The sequence below is a fragment of the Pelodiscus sinensis genome, chromosome 7 (assembly GCF_049634645.1).
Source record: "Pelodiscus sinensis isolate JC-2024 chromosome 7, ASM4963464v1, whole genome shotgun sequence".
NCBI classification, from domain to species: Eukaryota; Metazoa; Chordata; order Testudines; family Trionychidae; genus Pelodiscus; species Pelodiscus sinensis.
Genome location: NC_134717.1, coordinates 36383938 through 36402510, shown reverse-complemented (window position 1 = coordinate 36402510; position 18573 = coordinate 36383938). Strand labels below are relative to the sequence as shown.

General features: G+C 40.4%; 1 protein-coding gene across 5 annotated transcripts in view; it reads left to right on the top strand.

Annotated features, from left to right (window-relative positions):
- The first annotated feature begins 291 nt into the window (after positions 1-291).
- GRB14 (growth factor receptor bound protein 14) overlaps positions 292-18573 on the top strand; it is an 88376-nt gene continuing 70094 nt past the window's right edge. For 2 of the 5 annotated variants that reach the window (XR_012905197.1, XR_012905196.1), the window contains exons 1-2: positions 292-628; positions 2947-3079. Coding sequence is in view for 2 of the 5 variants with exons in the window: in XM_075933511.1 (XP_075789626.1) it covers positions 492-628; positions 2947-3079 (270 nt within the window). In the remaining 3 variants the exon portion in view is untranslated. Of the gene's footprint in view, positions 629-2944; positions 3080-18573 lie in introns of those variants that run through there. The other 3 variants (XM_075933511.1, XM_075933512.1, XM_014580747.3) reach the window with 2 other exon arrangements.

Below are 18573 nucleotides of genomic sequence, written 5' to 3'. Positions count from 1 at the left end.
GCAGAGGTAACTGAACCACTAGGAGCATCCCTGGCTCCCCAAGCCACCACTGCAGCGGGTCAGGGAGCCAGCGACTCGCACAGGAGCCGCATGGAGCAGGTGCGGAGCGAGCGCCACAGCGGGTTAATTCCCCCTCGTCTCCCTTTCCCAGAACCTAGCGAGTGAGCCCGAGCGGCGCGAGCCTGGCCCCAGGCAGCCCGCGGCTGTGCTAGCGCAGCACCGGCAGGGGGGCTCGCTCCCGGCGTGGGGGCGGTGAGCGCAGGGAGCGCCCCCGCCCCCGCCCAGGTAGGGTTCAGCGCTAAGGGGCCGCAGGGGGCAGCCCGGCCTCCCGCCGCACGTGTGAGGGGTGCAGGGGCGGCAGCCCGGGCGGAGCTCACCCCCCTCCCCCGCGCAGCAGTCCCCTCCCTACAAGTGGGCCCGCCGGCTCTCCCGCTGCTGCCAGAGCTCGCGGAGGGGCTGAGCCAGAGGATGGTACCTTAGGAGCCGCCGCCATGGCCGCCCCGCTGCCGGATACGCCGAGGACCGCAGAGACCCCGGCTCCCTCCCGGGAGAGCAGCGAGGACTTGGCTCCTTCCCCTTGGCTCGCCCCTCTCAGCCCTCGGGCGGGGCCCCGGCTCGGGCCAGACAGGTGAGGCGGGGGCAGCGGTTCCTCTGCCCCGTGTGGCTACAGGTGGCTCCGAGGCCCCCCTCGCAGCCTAGAACCGCGCCTCGGGCTCCTGAGCGAAAGGAGGCTCCGTATTGGGGTGCGGGGCTGTTGGGTTCACAAGGCAACGAGACGGTTCGGCTCCTAAACCTTGCGGGGGGGGGGGGGGGTCCTGTTCACACCTGCTCAAAACCAAGCGGAGGACGCCGTTGCATAGGGCTGATGCCTGAGCAATAGCGGGGTTGGAGAGAGACCTGGGCGCACAACGGCGGGCGGCTACCGCTAGAGGTTCGCCAGCCAAGGCAGAAAGATGTGAAGGGTCCCGTAGCGGAAGCATTTTTTCCCCCACTTAAATCCTTCCTTCTCAATTGGCTCTGAACAGTCACTGTTAACTCCCGCTCCTGCAAACACTTATGTATGGGCTCACCTTTCCCGTGGCGTTATTTACAGTAGCTCGGGCACAAGTCTTTGCAGGATAGAGTCTTTTATCGTTTCTATGGCAATTATTTTAGGTCTTCACTGATCTGTTATTCCTCAAGAGCTTTTAGACCTTGGGGTTGTTGTTTTTTAAAATAGATTATCAGCCAAAAAATAGTTTTTTGCACAAGTCATCAATTTGCAATGACACTTTGGGGCCATAATTAATATTGCTGCGAGGAGTCCTGTGGCACCTTCTAGACTAACCGAAGTGCTAGAGCATAAGCTTTCGTTGGCAAAGACCCACTTCGTCAGATGCATCTGACAAAGTGGGTTTTTGCCCACGAAAGCTTATGCTCCAGCACTTCGGTTAGTCTAGAAGGTGCCACAGGACTCCTCGCCCCTTTTGCAGATTCAGACTAACAGGGCTACCCCTCTGATAATTAATAGTGCTGTTTATAGTTTCAGCATTTGATCTACCAAGGCTATATCAGCAACATTATACACCACAAAATTTTTTAAAGTGAAATGAAATGCATGATAAGAGAAATCCATTTCCCAGAAACATCTACTACTAAAATTTCTTCTGGAAGAGTTGCAATAATTTTAAGTGTACCAAGTGCACATTTGTACCAAGTGCTTTTAGCAGCTGTTAGTTTCCTTTTAAAAGATGAGTTTGTTTCAACTTGAATTAAAAGAAATGTAGCTGTTAGGTTTTTATGCAGTATCTGTCAGTTGTCTACATTAACTTCTCCCACACTTAAAAGTATTGTGAGCAGAATCTTTTCCACTCCTGCTAAACTATTGTCCTTTTAAACTTCTTTAAATACTTCAAGAAGCCTTAAAAGTAATTTCATGATATTGAAGTCTAAACATTTTTATCATACTAATTAACAAGTGACACACAGAATAACATTAATGCAGGTAATAAAGAGGTTAAATATTGACCCCAATCTTCAGCTTACACCAATAGAGGAAAAATAGATGATTGCAAATCAAATCAAGGTTTACAGCACTTTGATTTCTGTTGCTTAGAAGAATAGGTACTAATTTATATTTTACATGTCAGAACATTATGTACCATAGTGTGCACAGCATTTCAAAAGTTTAGGTGTTGCTGTTTTCCATTTCTATAATCATTCTGAATCTTAATCTGCTCAAACAACCACAGGCTTTGGCTGGTGGTATTTGAAACAAAAACAAACGTAGATTTTAAAAGCAAGACATTTTATGTCTCATAGCTAATTAAGGAATCATACAAGAAAGAAGACAGAGGCAGTTAGAGGAAGAAAGGGACATTTTCCTATGTGAAATGCCAAGCTATTAATTACCTTTGGACCTGATTCTGCAAAAACTCATGCAGGTGCTTAGTTTTATCATGAGTAAGTTCATATCAAATGGATAGAGCTACTCGTTATAGTAAAATTATGTGCATGTGTAAGAATCAGGTGCATATTCCTGAAGCTATTTGCTAATACCTGAAGTATGGACACACGTAGGTCCAGATGCTGTAAATTACTAATGTAAGTCTTAATTTTACAACCATGGTAATCACTGGGATTTAATTTAATCTTTCTCAAGAATTGAAATCAGAATGCGGTGTTCACATTCCCAGGAAAAGGGGAGGGTTGGGAAATAACTAAATTGACAATGCTTCTGGTGATGTAACTAGTTAGCCACTGGAGGAGATGGGTGTAAAGAAATCTTGCATATGCAAAATTAATCATATGCATTTTAATCAGTACAGTTGTCTAATAAAATGTGCTAGTAACATGACCAATAATTAATGTGGCAACCCCCTAATATTAATGTCATTATGTATACTGTGAACATAATGCTTTAATTCAGCAGTTTATTTGATTTTCTTATGTATTTTGTTGATGTAGGATCAAAAAGAAAGAGCTTGGTATGTTGGAAACGCCATCAATTCCAAACCCTTTTCCTGAGCTATGTTGCTCTCCGCTTTCATCAGTTTTGTCAGCCAGCTTGTTGCCCAAGGCCACTTCAAGAAAAAAACAAGTAAGTCATAACTTTTTTTTGTTAAAACAGTTCTACAATTTTTTTTCCAGTTCTCAAAATATATAATAATGTACAAAATTGGTCCAATTCTAAATTCCAAATAATAAATGTTCCCATGAAATTATCATACTCTAATGATCACCACCATTAATAGTCTGTTTATGACTTTTTGTAATTCATAGTGTCATATATCTAGGAGAGTTCAATATTTTTCATAGTTGAGATGGGACTGACTAATCTGTAATAGGTAAAGAGAGATCTCAGGGAGGTTATGCTTTGTCATCCTTAATGCCTTGCCCATAATTATAATTAGACTATATCAGCTGAGAGTTCACAGTAACTGAAGAGCTTTTTATCTAAAGTGTATAATGGTTTTAGTATAGCTGTGCACACAAAATATATTAAAGATTAAAGAACTCTACCAGATTTTTAACCATGTTAGGTGGATAGTGGGTTTATTATTGAATTCTGTAGCATACATATACAGTATTTAAATGAATCTCTTAAATGTGAGTCAGAGAAAGCACACCTTTCAAGTGGTCAGGTAAGATTTGCATTCCAATAATAGGTCCTCTTTTTCAGAGGAGAAAATAAGTTGCAAGAAACTAGGGTATTCTTTTGTAGTCCACGTTCACTTACAACATACTTGTTGACTTGAAAAAGGATGTCTACTTTAGAGCAAGAAACCAATGGGGTTTAAACTTTGTCTCTTACAAATTGGCCCAACTCTTGAATTTTTTAAAAATGTATGTGGGTGGAAGAAACTTCATGTCAGTGGAACACTCCTACTGGCTCTCTGGGATCTTTCCTGTGAGGTGTTTTAGACATTGGGCAAGTACAAAAGGAAATAGAGCTGATGAGTACCTACATGCAGGAGGACTGTTTCTTGCTCAGCGTTCAGATTTCCACCAAGAAATTGTGCAAGCTAACATGGCTATTAGTAGCTTTCATTTCTCTGCAGTGATCAGCTACAGAGAGACTGTTAGTAACAGGACAGTTTCTACTGGAAAATGTCCTCCTGGGATAAGTGAGGTGTTAAAAATTTTAATGCCCTTCTGGCATGAAAGATCTCTTCAATAATGCTTATCTCTTCAATAATCCCTACCTAACCCTTTAAAGTTGTCCCATTACAGGGAATGGTGTTCTGAAAGAAGTCCATCTGGATTGAGTTCAGGTCCCACTGGTCATCCTCATGCATTGCTCCATGACCAGGACTATCTGGCCCACTGTTCCATCTGCTGTGTCACTATATCTCTCAACTTTTTCCCCAGTCATAGTAAGCTCCTTTGCATTATAGGTCTGGAGGCTGATGTAGAGGATAGGTACCAGGGGCTTGTCAGCAAAATCCAAGAGTAATACTTCGATGAGATGCCATTTCCTGATGTCTATCTGTTTTCAGAGGCTCCATCCTTCAGTATTGGTCTCTGAAAGCTTCTTGCTTGCTTGCTTCTTTCTCAACCCCTTTCTTCCCTATGACAGTTTGTGTGAGGATTTCCATTACTTTAACTTTTTTCTGCAACCTCCTGCTGTGAAAGTTGGGGTTCTGTGGCATGAGACGGGAGCAAGAGATCACTATTACTTGAACCCTCCTCACCTAATTCTGTTGGGGTCCATCTTATTTTCAACAATGAATGGGAGTGGTGTTTGCTTACGCTATTATTTCTCTAAGTTTTGCATTAACGGAATCACCTAACTCTTGTCATTTTCACAACTGCCTGCAGGATTTTGACTATCAGAAGTGAAACTGAGTGCACATGTGTAATATTAATACTCGGTGAAGCTATAAACAGCAGCAGAGACATTATGGGTATCTTTCTGCAGAGTCAGGAAGAAAACATTGAATCTGTTCATATTTGTAAAATTCTTTGCCCTCATAAGGGCTAGACACTCTTACTTGAAACTTTTTCTAACACCTCCTATTTAAGGTTTAAACCTGTCTTTTTCCACTCGACATGGCAATCTTTGTACTTAAAGCTATTAAACTGTTTAAGTCCTCCTATAATATTGCAAGAGCCCAACTGCATGTTGTTGTAGTCGATCAAATTGAAAAGTATTTGTCTTCATTAATTAGCACCGCTCAATCCTGAGGCTGGTGTATGAGTATAAATGTAAGTTTCACATCTTTACTGCTTTTATTGAAGTCTAGTTCAGTTAAAGGCTCTTGCTCTGGGCTCCAAATCTTTGATCCCATTCCAATCTTTGTACTGTCATTTTTTTCTCCCATTTAAGGAGAAAAACGTTTGTGGTAAAAGTATTAGTGGATTAAAAATCAAGGGCCTTCTTTAAAGGTGGAGTTGCAATAACTGTTATATATGGCCTGATCCAATGCTCAGTTAACTCAAAGGGGCCTTTTCTGTTGATGTCATTGGGCATTTGATCAAGTCCATAATATGTCCGCTGAGAATGCTGGCACTTTTCAGATGTAAATTGCACTGAACTTATAGCTTAAAGCTCAAGTAAAAATGTTTCAGTCCTGAAATGATTATTTACTCAAATTTCAGTTTTGTTTTGCAATATAGATTTAAACCCTCCCATAACTTTTTTTTCAGTAAAGTATTATATCTTCCTTGCACATGAGTAAACAGGTGTGCAGAGAGCTGAAGTAACTTGTTTAAGGCTTCACAGAGAAAGAGACAGATTCTCTTCTCTAGAATTTGAGTCTCTCCCAGTTCCCGGTGCTTGCTTTAGCCACTTTTTTTATTCTTTCTTTGTAACAGAGCTGCAGTATGTTGAATACAGATACGAATGCTACTGTGAATACATTATTACTATAGAATTACATGAAACTAGAAACCTCAAAGCCAGTTGTAATAAGAGAATTCATTATCTCTAAAAAGAGAATTGCAATTTGTTACACTATTGTCAAATACATTATATATAGTGCTCATGGTTAAAGGGTTCCTTCTCATCTTAAATTTATTTTCCTGATGGATTTAAGCAAAAGACAAGTAAAGAAAATTTACAAAGTTAGCTTCTAAATAAGTCTAATGTATCATTGTCAGACAAGTTTCGGTTTCCACCAGCGGCGATTTGGATGACTACAAGAGTGAATGCTGGAGAAAAGAAAGTAGATTCAGAAGTTAAAACAGGAGAACAAGTTAAAAATTACTTAGAAAAGTTAAATCCTTTCAAGTCACCAGGGCCTGATGAAATGCATCCTAAAATACTCAAGGAGGTAACAGCTAATGGCTCAGACATCTTGGAAAAGTCCATGGAAAACGGGAGAGATTCCAGAATATTGGGAAAGGGCAAATATAAGGAAATAAGGACAATCCAGGAAACCACTGACCAGTCAGCTTAACATGTGTGCCAGGAAAGATAATGGAGCAAATAGTTAAATAATCCATCTGGAAATTAAGGAAGTAAGTCAGTCAGCATGGATTTGTAAAGAACAAATCTTGTCAAACCAACCCAAGAGCTTTCTTTGATAGTAAAACAAGACTTGTGGATTAGGGGGAAATGGTCGACATGGAATACCTAGATTTTTAGTAAAGCATTTGATACAGTCTCTCGTGACCTTCTTATAGATAAACTAGGGAAATACACCTAGGTGAGGCTACTATAAGGTGGGTGCAAAACTGGATGGGTAACCATTCTCAGAGAGTAGTTATTAATAGTTCACAGTCATGTTGGAAAGACATAACAAGTGGGTTTCTGCAGAGATTAGTCTTGGAATGGATTCAGTGTCTTCATCAACAACTCAAAAAATGGCATAGAAAGCACTCTTATAAAGTTTGTGGGTGATACCAAACAGGGAGGGATTGCAAGTGCTTTGGAGGACAGGGTTGTAATACAAAATTATCTGGAGAAATGGTCTGAGATAATAAGGAGAAATGCAAAGTATTCTGCTTAAGAGAGGAACAGTCAGTTTCACCCATACAAAATGGGAAATGACTGTCTAGGAAAGAGTACTGCAGAAAAGGATTTAGGGGTAATAGTGGACCACAAGTTAATATGAGTCTAAAGTATGATACTATTGTGAAAAAAGAGAACCTTATTCTGGGAATGCATTAATATCAGTGTTGGAAGCAAGACACAAGAACTAATTCTTCTGGTCTACTCTGCATCAGTTAGGTCTCAACTGGTATATTGTGCCCAGTTCTGGGCACCACATTTCAGGAAAGATTTGGAGGAGGTCCAGAGAAGAGGAACAAAAATGATTAAAGGTATAGAAAACATGACACATCCCATCTCAGTCTTCTCTTTTCCAAACTAAACAAACCCAGTTCTTTCAGTCTTCCCTCATGTATCCGCTTTCAAGTACCTAAAAGATTGTTACAATGAAGATGGAGAAAAATTATTCTCTTTTAATATCTGATAAGACAAGAAGCAATGGGCTTAAATTGTAGCAAGAGAGCTTTGGGTTGGATATTAGGAAAAACTTCCTAAGTGTCAGGATGGTTAAGCACGGGAATACATTGTGTATGGAGGTTGTGGAATCTCCATCATTGGAGATATTTAAGAGCAGGTTGGATGGTGCTTGGCCCTGCCGTGAGTGCAGGAATCTGGACTTGATAACCACTTGAGGTCCATTCCAGTTCTAATATTCTAAGTATGCCCCTAAAAGAAAGAAAGAGAGCCTAAAACATAAAAATAAGATGAAGTAGATATATACAACAGAGCCATTCCACATATCCAGGAAACACAATATCAAACCTTTTTTTCTATGTTAAGTCTAGCCAACTGTTTCACAGGTACTTGGATCATTCTGTAGATGTCTTTGGGTGTTTAATAGATTTTGGGAATGATTTTCCAACATTTTTTCTATAATCTTTGGTCTCAGAAAGGAGAAGTTTAATTGGACTCCAGTATCATGGGCTGTTTGAGAGTTTCATGGTTTTCCTCTCTCCTTTTGTCCCACCACACTACAAGTCAAAGTAATCAAACATCTTTCTTATGTGGCTGCCTGTTTTAAAATATAGCCCAGGAATTCTCTAATTTTGAAAGAGGCTTGGATTGTTCAATGGGATATTATTTCAGATGTTTCAGGCATCTGGCTGTAAAAGACCTGTCTCACCTAGATACACACAATAGGAGGGCACTATTATTCTTTTTTATTTTTTTAAGCTCTCAAATATCTACCACATAGATGCTAACAATTTCAATTAGGCTGTTTTATTCTTTAGGACACACCCAGAGATGGAGTTACCATTTAGTCGAAAATGAAAGCGTGCCTAAAATATTAACATTAAGTTTGAACTTTACTCTTTCTTGCTTATCTTTTTGTCTTTTACCTGAGTACATCATTTTCAAATGTACTACAGCGAATGCTGAGTGACTGAGACACCTATTTAATGGGGCTGACTTGCTGGAATTAAGTTTAAATGGGCTACTAACTGGCTTTTATGACAGAAGGATAAATTTGCCTATGTTTGGGAAGTGGGACGTGTGTGTGTGTGTGTGTGTGTGTGTGTGTGTGTAAACATTATTCAGTTCTGCATTGTCAACACAGCTGTCAGTCTCCCATTTCCTCATACAGCTTGGGGAAGTTTTGCATTTTGTCATCAATTGCCGTCCTGATATTATGGCAGCACTGAAAGCATAATTTTGTACCACAGGTACCTGACATTTATTGTTAAAACATGGATATTCTAATGAACCAACACCATGGAAACAAATAGCTTTGCTGAATAAACTTAAAAGTTGAACAGAAAAAAAACTGCACAAGAGCTTTGGTTTAATAAACAAATGAAAAAAAAGGCAGTGGAGTATAGGGCCAGCAGGGTCACACCAGTCTTTAGTTATTTTCCAATGGGGGAAGAGGGACTGAGATATGGGTTTCACAGGGAGTGAGCTGCATACTTTCAGGCACCCTGGTACCTTTCTTGAACTAAGACCTATCAATCTATTTCAGGTATTTGGAAAACCTGATTTCAGCAGGGAGCTGCATAGGCATGAAATGTCACCTGTAATATAAGATGGCTGGATAGTTTTGGCCATAAATAACTCATATATATGCATGCTCAGTGAAGAGTAATCAAATGTCTTGCTTCAAGGCATAATATATTCCTCTGCAGGGATCAGGAAGAAAATTTAGCCCTAATATACAGCTTTGCAGAATTGGCCAAGTGTGTTGGTGCCAAATTCTGCCAATTGTTGTTGGAAGAGTATAAAAATTAAATCTATAGTATGATCAGGAATGGTAAATCATGTTTCTATCTTTAGTATATTTCATTGGATTCTGCTCATGCTATGCTATGCATTTTTTACATTCTTTGCAGTTTCTTAATTAAAGAAGGAAACTAGATTATAGCTCTGATCTTTTGTGCTTTAAAATGTTAAATACATGAATGGTCAGTACTTTCTTCTGTAATTATCTCATATAGAATCCCATAGTAAAATGGGTGTTTGGGCAATCTAATGATCTAGTTTTATATACTTTTCCAGTTTCCCCATTCTTGTTAAATAAAGACAAGTATTTAAGGTTTAATAAATGTCAACTTTTTAGAGTCAATTACATTTTAGCGTTCAATGCTCTCTAATGACAAAACAAGAATGACTTGCCCTCGAGTGACAGTTATAGATTTGCTAAGGATAAGTCAAAAACTATTTCACCACAAAAGTCCTTCAAGGTAATTATGCTCTGAGTTTCCTTGAAGCCAGTTTGAAGTGTAAAAATAAAACAGCAGTGAATCTCAAGGTGAAGAACAGTTTATTCCTTGTAATGTTATCTTTGTGTGTTTTCTCTTTCTTGGTTTTCTCAACAAATGGCTATTTTTATCACTGAGACAAAATACACTTTAAATAATTCCATGATTTCCATTTTAGAAAAACAATGTAAGAGAAAATACATGTTTTAATTCCAGTGTGATTGTTTGCTTCCTTTCAGAAGTGACTGCTTCGCATTAGTAACTTTGTTAAAGTTTCATGGTAAAGAAGAACTTCATACCTACAACATGGCCTTTAAAATATTTACTAATCAAGGGCTAAAATTAACATTATAATTTGAAAGTCTCAGAGAGACAATCATATTAGTCTGTAACTGAAAAAAATGTAAACAACAAATGGTCTTGCAGCACCTTAGATTAACAAAAATAGATAGTATCATGAGATTTCATGGACACAAAAGTAGTGACTTCAGATGAATAGAGCAAAGGGTCCAGAGGTACAAATAGATAGCTTAGGGTGATTAACTGAAATAGAAAGGGGAGACACTTGTGCTCCCACTTAACTGGAAGTTCATTATCCACTGAAGTGGTTACTGTTGTACTTGTGAATATTGGGAGTCATGCAGACCTATGAATGAGTACCTTATTTTTGGCTCCATTTCTGCACAAGATATAAATAATGAACCCGGAAGTTTACTTTCCTTTACATTTTACTATATTGTGCTAAGTTTTGTTGTTGTTTTTAAGATTGGAAGTACAGCATGGAACTGAATCCACTAAAGAGGACCGACTTTCTTTTTTTTTTTTTAAAGCAAAAAAAATTAAAAAATGAATGCAAACTACAAAACATTGGCAATAAATTAGTAGAAACTTAAGGATAACTATTGTGCTTCAGCTAACTTGAAAAGTAGTTTGCTAAACAAAGGCTTGTTCTAAATACAGATTTTTATAGTAATATAACTACTTTGGCAGGTGTGCAAGTGAATTAAATCAAAATAGTTATACAAGTACAGCGGTTAGTATGGATGCTCCCCTACTGGTATAAAGGATTAAAGGTGTCTTATATTTAGAGCTGCAAATATCTACCTTATATGCATGAGTGTATCTGCATCTATAGATGTGAACTTTCATAGATCATTTTTGCAGTTGCAGATACCAACTTTGTATTTGTACAGGGCTCTACTTTATGATAGTACTAGCTGGAGTTACCCAGCGTTGCTCGGGAAATCGGAGGAACAAAATGTAGAAAAACAGTAGTCCATTATCTTTTTTTACAGCTTGAGCTTGGGCCACATTGGGTCCAAAAGTACCTTAAACCCTTCTCCTGTATGAAATATTATCCCATGCAAAGTTTAGTTGTGGTAGCTCTTATAGTGTCCAAGTTATTAGTGCACAAACTTACAAACATTCTCCTTTATATATTAGATAGCTAAGTATATCTGTGCAGTTAAAACAATGCAACTATTGTGCATGGTTCCCGCTAAGATTTCCCCTCCATAAGTGGAGTGAGTTTTGTCTTGTGCATCAATGTTGAGGTCCATGTGTGCTTGTTTGGACATGTCATGATGTGGCATTCACCAGTGGTGCTGATCCCCGAGAGTCTTTCCCAGCACAGAGACTCCAGCCTGCCCCCCCCCCTTGTTGGGACCCCAAATCCTGTTTCTAGGCAGTGACCCCTATCTCATGGGGAGAAGGTGAGACCTGCCCCCCTAGGGAGTGCTGCTGTTTCACTGTGTGGGAGGGGACTCCAGGCTGAGGCAATGGGTGGGGATGCAAGAGGGTGTGAGGGCTCTGGCTGGGGGGTGCAGGCTCTTGGGTGGGACCACAGATGAGACATTTAGAGCCTATATGAGGAGGCTCTGGCTGGGACTGAGGGGCTCAGGGCTGGGAAGAGGGTTGAGGTGTGGTGTGTGTGAACTTTGGGGTGGGACTGGGGATGAGTGATTTGAGGTTTAGGGGTGTAGTATGGGCTGGGACTGAGGAGTTCAGAGGGAGGTGGGGGATGGGAGTAGGGATGCAAGCTCTGGGTGGTGCTTATCTCAAGCTGTACCCAATAGCAGTTGGCATGTCTCCCCTCTGGTTCCTTTGCAAAAGCATGGCCATGCAGCTCTGCATGCTGTGCTACCCCACCACTTCCATTGGCTGCAGTTCTCAGCCTGGAGCCAGAGGGAGATGTGCTACTGCTTCCTGGGAGCCTTGTGGTATGAAGGCTCATGGGGAGCCAATCAGTCTGGCTGCGTGGTATCACCAACCAGGCAGTCAACTGCTTGGTCAGCAATACTAACCAGAGCAATTTGGATCTCTTTTTGACCAGAAGTTCCATTCAAAAACCAGACACCAGTGACCCTATTTGTTTCCCATCCTTAGTAAGGCAGGTGCTGTTGAAGGGAACTTGGAATTGATTGCACCCTGTAGAGTACAAGGGGGGGGGGGGGAACCTCTCCTTCCCTCCTTTCTGGCCTGGTTGGGGTAGCAGAGCTCAGCGGGTTGGCTCTAATCTCTGGAAACAAAGTAATTTGGTTCAGAAATGTCCTCATGGGGCTTGAAGTTTAGATGTCTTGTGCTCACATTCTCCTGCATATGCCATGCATACGGTAGAACACTGCCTTCTCTCTTGGTAAGGGTATCTGGCACATGGGAGACTTTTAAATAATAATAAAAAGAAGACCCACACATCTTCCATTAACTTTGATGGAAAGTGTATGGCACTAGATCTCTGGGATAGCAGTGATGCTTTCTCAGCATCCAAAACCAAAAGTCGCCCTATTTCTCCCCCTCCCTACCCGCCACACACACCTGCCTTTGCAAGGGGAAGACTAGGCTATTGCCAAGAAGTGTGGCAGCTCCCTGTTGTTACCTTTCTGTCTGATAGTCAAACAACCTCCTTTGGACTCTGCCACTTCTAACTTTGCCTTGCAGCTTACCTTCAGTTCCCAAACTCTCCAGAAGGATTTCCCTGCTGCATCCAGCTTGTCATTGGAGACAGCAGATCTGTATTTTTGTGGGCATCCAAAGACACAGAATACACACCAGCTATTACATCTCACTTACATATAACAGCACTGATATGAATGTGAAATAAAACAAGAACACTTCATTTAAAAAAAATGAAGACATTTAAGTGATACTAGACAGATAATAGAAACCGATCTGGTTGCAAATAAACATATATCATGCTTCTAGGAGACTACATGTAACCATAGCAGGTTCTAAGCTTTGGCTAAAGCAGTTCTTACAGGTACTTCTCAGCACCACCAGCCCACTTAGCTAGGTATTCACTGTTACTAAATGCAAAAATCCCTGAGCCAGAGCAAGGTAATACCGATAGAATGAAAAGACAGGTAGATAGGCTTCCAAGATTCTGTGATGGATGTGAAAGCAAAAATGGTGAGTGTATGAGTGCCCTTCTCAAGATGGAGGTCAATGAAGTCTCAAAGGGCATGTCTAGACTACATTGTTTTGTTTTTTAAATTGCCCTTAAAAAAAAAAAACTTCACCTGTGTCCACACTGCAATCACGTTCTTTTGAAATTAAATTAGAAGAACGCAGGGTTTTTTGGCATTGGTAAACCTCAAATTACGAGGAAGAAAGACTTTTATGAAAGAGCTCTTTTGAAAAAAGGTATGTGTGGATGCAGAACAGAGACATTTTTTGAAAGAAAAGGCAATTGGAAAAAAAACACAGGTGCCTTGGTGGCTATTCTGAGAATAGCAATCAAGGCTTTCTTTTGAGAGAGCGTCCATGCAGTCTGGATGCTCTCTTTCAAAAAAGTAGATCGCTTTTTCAATCCGTTTCTGAGGTGTGGATGCTCCCTTTCGAAAGAAGCTTTTTTGAAAGAACTCTTTTGAAAAAGCTTCTTTCCAAAGAAGCTTGCAGTCTAGACATACCCAAAGAGAACAGAGGATTCTAAGGAAGCAGTTATCAAATGGCTCTGTAAAATGTGTTGCCATATAAGTGAATAAGATGAAAGGGATCTCATAAGTTTACTAATTGGTGATGCCAAAATCAAAGACATTTTTAAAATTAATTATTTCATCACTCCTTTGTGATGTTGAGAGGGGAGCACTCTTCCCTCCCCTACTTTGCATTTTGGTGAAAGTACAGTGTCCTGTCTCCACTATGTTTTTACAATAGGATAGCAAATACATGTTATTTACTTTGTGGTAAAAACACAAATTTTCATAGCACTGGGGAGCAGCGCCACTAGTGGGTGCCACAGTGGCACCTATCCGAATAAGCGCACATGACCTTATTGTTGGAGCACAAGAAAAAATTCGCTCCGCTCATGGATGGAAAATCTTAGAAGGAACACTGATACATGCTGCAAGAATATGTACCAAGGATTGGTATATATGCATGTGTACTTCAGAACTTGCTACAATATGCATGATATGCAGCACATCAAGATAACAAACTGTCTTGTGACTAAAACTCAAATTTTCAGCTAGTGTCTGCACTTAGGCTATAAATAGGCTTTTTTATATTAGTTCTGTTATGATAACTCCTATTACTGATTGCATTAAGACCTTGAGTTTGTGAGCAGCTGCAAGCACTTGATAATGACATAGAAATGCTATCCAATGTTGAGAAAACATTCTTGCAAACTTCGAGTCCTTTTCCTAATTACTCATAGTTATTGATATATTAAGGGGAAAGGATAATATGAAATACAATGGTTTTGTTATGACTGAGTTGGCAGAGCTTTACAGATAATTTTCTATGATTTTTAACTTGAGCGTACCAATAATTACATGAATAGCAGAGAGTTGGAAAGTACACAGACTTTCAGGATTTGCTTGTTATGAGTTTAACAGTCTACAAATAACTGAACAGAATGGGAGCAAGGGGGAGAACTGAGCATTGTGCTGGGGAGAACTGAGCATTGTGCTGTGTAATGTGACTTATCTCAATTTGTTTGTAGTCAAGAACCTAGAAGAAAGCAGTCTTCAGCTGTCTCCACTATGTATCTAAACTTAGGAACAGTTGACATGCAAGGTGGGGACTAATATCCCCACAGCAGCTGTGCAGATGAATAGTCTAATAAGGCCACAGAACATTCTGGCATTGAATTTATTTTTATTTATAGGTTGTTTCCCTATAGCACAGGCTAAACAACATCTACAAGATGCTCAGATAGGGAGAATTCTTCATGTTCATCACTATACTATTTTATAGTTTGAGCAACCAGAATTTTCCTAAGGAGAAGGGATCAGGCTATGTCCCACTCTTCTCCCCAATCATGATCATTACGTCAAGATCTCTTCCCGCCCTATCACCTCATGGATTCCCCCCTTTCGTTTCCCCCTGCAATCTCTCATCCTATCCCAGTGAACCTTCCTGGGAAGCACTGCTCAGAAGCCAGCGCTCCCTGCCAAGACAGAGTTTTTTCATCTCCAGGATGGAATTTTTGGGGGGAGAGGGAGAGAGTGAGTACCCCTTTTGACACTGTAATAGTCTGGCAAGGATTTGAAGCTGTCTTCTGCCATTAAGATGAGTGCCTTAACAACAGTCTATTGTGGTGTGGGGTGAATTGGTCTGTCTCTTCTGCAATATTTTTGAAAGGTCACAGATTTATTCCAGTGTTTAATGGAAAAAAAATCTTTAGTCTTAACAATCTTTGCAGGTTTGGGAAACCAGTTCCTGCCCACTTCTAACCCCTACCTAACAATACTGGCAGCATTTCATCCAAGTCCCAGAACTACTTCTCGCTATTTCTGTCCTGGGAGAAAGAGTCCCGGTGACTCAGAGTGGGGGTGAAATCCATTGCTGGTGCACCATGGGCTGAGAAGAAGGGGAACACATGGGTCCTTCCCTGTCTGCAGGGTGGAGCATGGAAGTAGCTGTTCCTTCATATCAGCTTACCTGAAAACAAAATAACTGTGGTTGGAGTCCTGGATTTTGTGTAGTGTTAACCTTACATATTTATTTAAACCCTGAGTTTTGCCAGGAGGTTATAAGCTCTGTGTGTGTGTGGTTTTTTTATTAAATGAGTGTGAACTGCATGCTAATGGAACATATTACTTTGTGAGGCCTAAAATGTGTGGTGGCCAGTCATTATTCCCGGCCAACGTTATTCCAGTTTAGCTTGAGGCCTTGCATATGACTCTGCTCTTGATGATATATGAACCCTCACTCCATTTCATGTACCTTTATGGTAGGTAACGATGTGACAGGACTCTACATTTCTAAAACTAAACCAGGTCTTTATTAAGAGAACTATTCGCAGTGGTGCTGCATCTGCATCTAGCATTCCATCCATGTGCATGTACCTCATCTCTCTTGTAGTCTGTGCTCTTCCCTTCAAGTTTCATGCATGTTACTACTTACTCCAATTGAGGAAATAAATATTGAAACTTGACAGAAGTTCATCTCTTAGCACAGCCTGCAGAGCATATAAGCTCATATTAGAACAACTGTTCTAGGAATGGAAAAATGAACCACATGTGTCTAGGTCTTATTTGGTCCTTTCATGCTGTCAGAGACACATGGAAATGGTCAGTTTCCATCTCCCCCATTCCCTTAATTATTTACTGGGCCAGTCATGATAACGTGATGCAAGTATGCATGAGGGGGTTGGTGGTCACATCTCACTTCCAATCTGAAGAAGCTAATGATCCAACTAGTAGACAAAATTCAGTGATGAACCCTGATCACATCCCACCTGAGGCATGTTGCTCAGACTAAGAATTAGTAGTAGAGGAGATTCAAATGTACACAGTATATCTTCGGTTTCTTTGCCTCCTTTGGTTGCACCAGGCTGTCAGCTGAGCACCACCAGTTGACTAATCAGTTGGATTCAGTTTTCAGCACACAACTCAGAATCTCAAGGCTGTCAAGATTTGCCTCTAACATGCCCTGAAATGGGTGATGCGTCTACGTAAATATAAGCTGGAGGAGTTGATGTGGTGTTCTCCTCCTATAACTAAAGAGCATGCTGTTGGAATTCTACACTGCATCCTTTTTAACAAACTGATGTGGTACAACTTCAGTATGTGCAAGATGGGCGTGGAGGAAGAGAGGGAATAGTTGATTCAATCTTAATTGTAAACTTCCTAGGTATCTAGAATCAAGATTATATATACTGTAAATGTTTTATGGGGTAATGTTTTAGTGTAGGAGTCTCTACATGGGAATTAATAAATATTTACTCCAGCCCTACTGCAAGCATATCTGACATCACACTACATGTTAAGTTTGGAAATAAGACTGTGTTTTCTCACAAAGTGGAACAAACTCTGAAATCTTTACCTTGTGCACATCAGTTTTACTTAAAAATACTTTTTTCAGAAAAACTAAATTCTATCCTATCATGTGTTTCTTCACTAATCTTGATAATATAACCTTCATTCTTTTGTTAGAGGCAGAAACACAAAAGATGATGCCACTGACTAGATAAAACAGTCTCTGATAAAGAAATACAGATGGTATGACTAACAGACATCTCTGACTATATGTTGGTCTTTTTATGACCACCTACAGTGTTCCCTCTAATTTTTCCATTAATGTGCAGAATACATTTTATGTGCATAGAGGCCTATGCATATGTGCACCACCAATAGACACATGCTGCTAACTGTGGGTGCTCTGTTCATTAGCTGGGTGACATTTGAATCTCTCATGGGTGGCTGCTTAAGCACTCAGCTTCCAGGGAATACTGGTCACCTAATACTATATTTAATAGGTTAAAACCATGGTATCCAACACGTTAGCCACTAACCTCATGTGGGTATTTGGCCAGTTAAGTGTGGCTAACTCACTATAGTAGAAACTACCATAGTTGCTACTGCTTCAGAACTGGTTGGCCACCACAGGGTTAAAATAATAGTTCTGCAGCACCTTTCATGTAAGGGTCTCAAAGGGTCTCAGAGCTCTTTACAAACACTAAATGAATTTAGCTTCTTGATCCTTCTAAAAATGTAGAAACTGAGGCACAAAGATTGTGACTTGTGCTGTATTTGCAGAAGAAGCATCAACACAACTTAGCTCTCATGACTCCCAGGTCAGTGCCTTAATAAGACCAGCCTTCTACCTCTAGAAGTATACCCCCTACAGCATATTATTTTTAGCCTTAAAAATCTCTATCTGAAGTTGATTAATGAGATAAGCAGACATCAACTTGACTTTGCAGAGCTGTTAGAAGTTCACCCTGTTTATCCCCTTTTTATGAATCATAGTGAGAATGGGATTGTCTGAATTGCTTTCAGTGGACTGCTAACATTTGAAGCTCTGCACTAAGATAATGACTTATCAAATCTCATGCCTCAGGGCTTCAGCTGATCACTTGTAAAGGTCAGGAAGGATTTTTTTTTTCAAGATCACAGTTGTCTAGATGTATTTTGCATTTTTTTCCTCTCTGAAACATAAAAGATCAGCCATAGCTAGAGAGAGGATATTGGATGGGGTGGGCCAGTGGTCTGAAATGGTGCAGAGTAGCTCTTTTCCAGGCAAAATAGCTAAAGGTAAATAGCTAATGCAGTGTGAGAGAGAAAAGTGGGCAATTGCATGCTGCCAGAGATGTGTGGAGACTGCCAAACAAGGAATGGATAAATGCTGGTCCCCTTTTCTTTTCCAGGAAAACCACTATCAGTTGCATGAGTCCTTTATAAACTCTACTATGTCTGAGAATTTCCTTTTATTTTATTTATATTTCATGTATACAGCTTGTAACTGAAAGCAGCCTAAACTAATTTTTCTTGCGATAGCTCACATGTTTAGGGTCATACTTAACTACTAGATATGTCTATGGGGAAAGAATGTTCCCCCAGGTCAAATTGACTGGGACCTTGGGGATTCTATCCATTCCTTCCAGAATGGAGCATGATTTGGCTGCTGAGCTCATCTGGACACATTTTACCTAATCTGTTCTCTGCCACTGCTGGGACATTG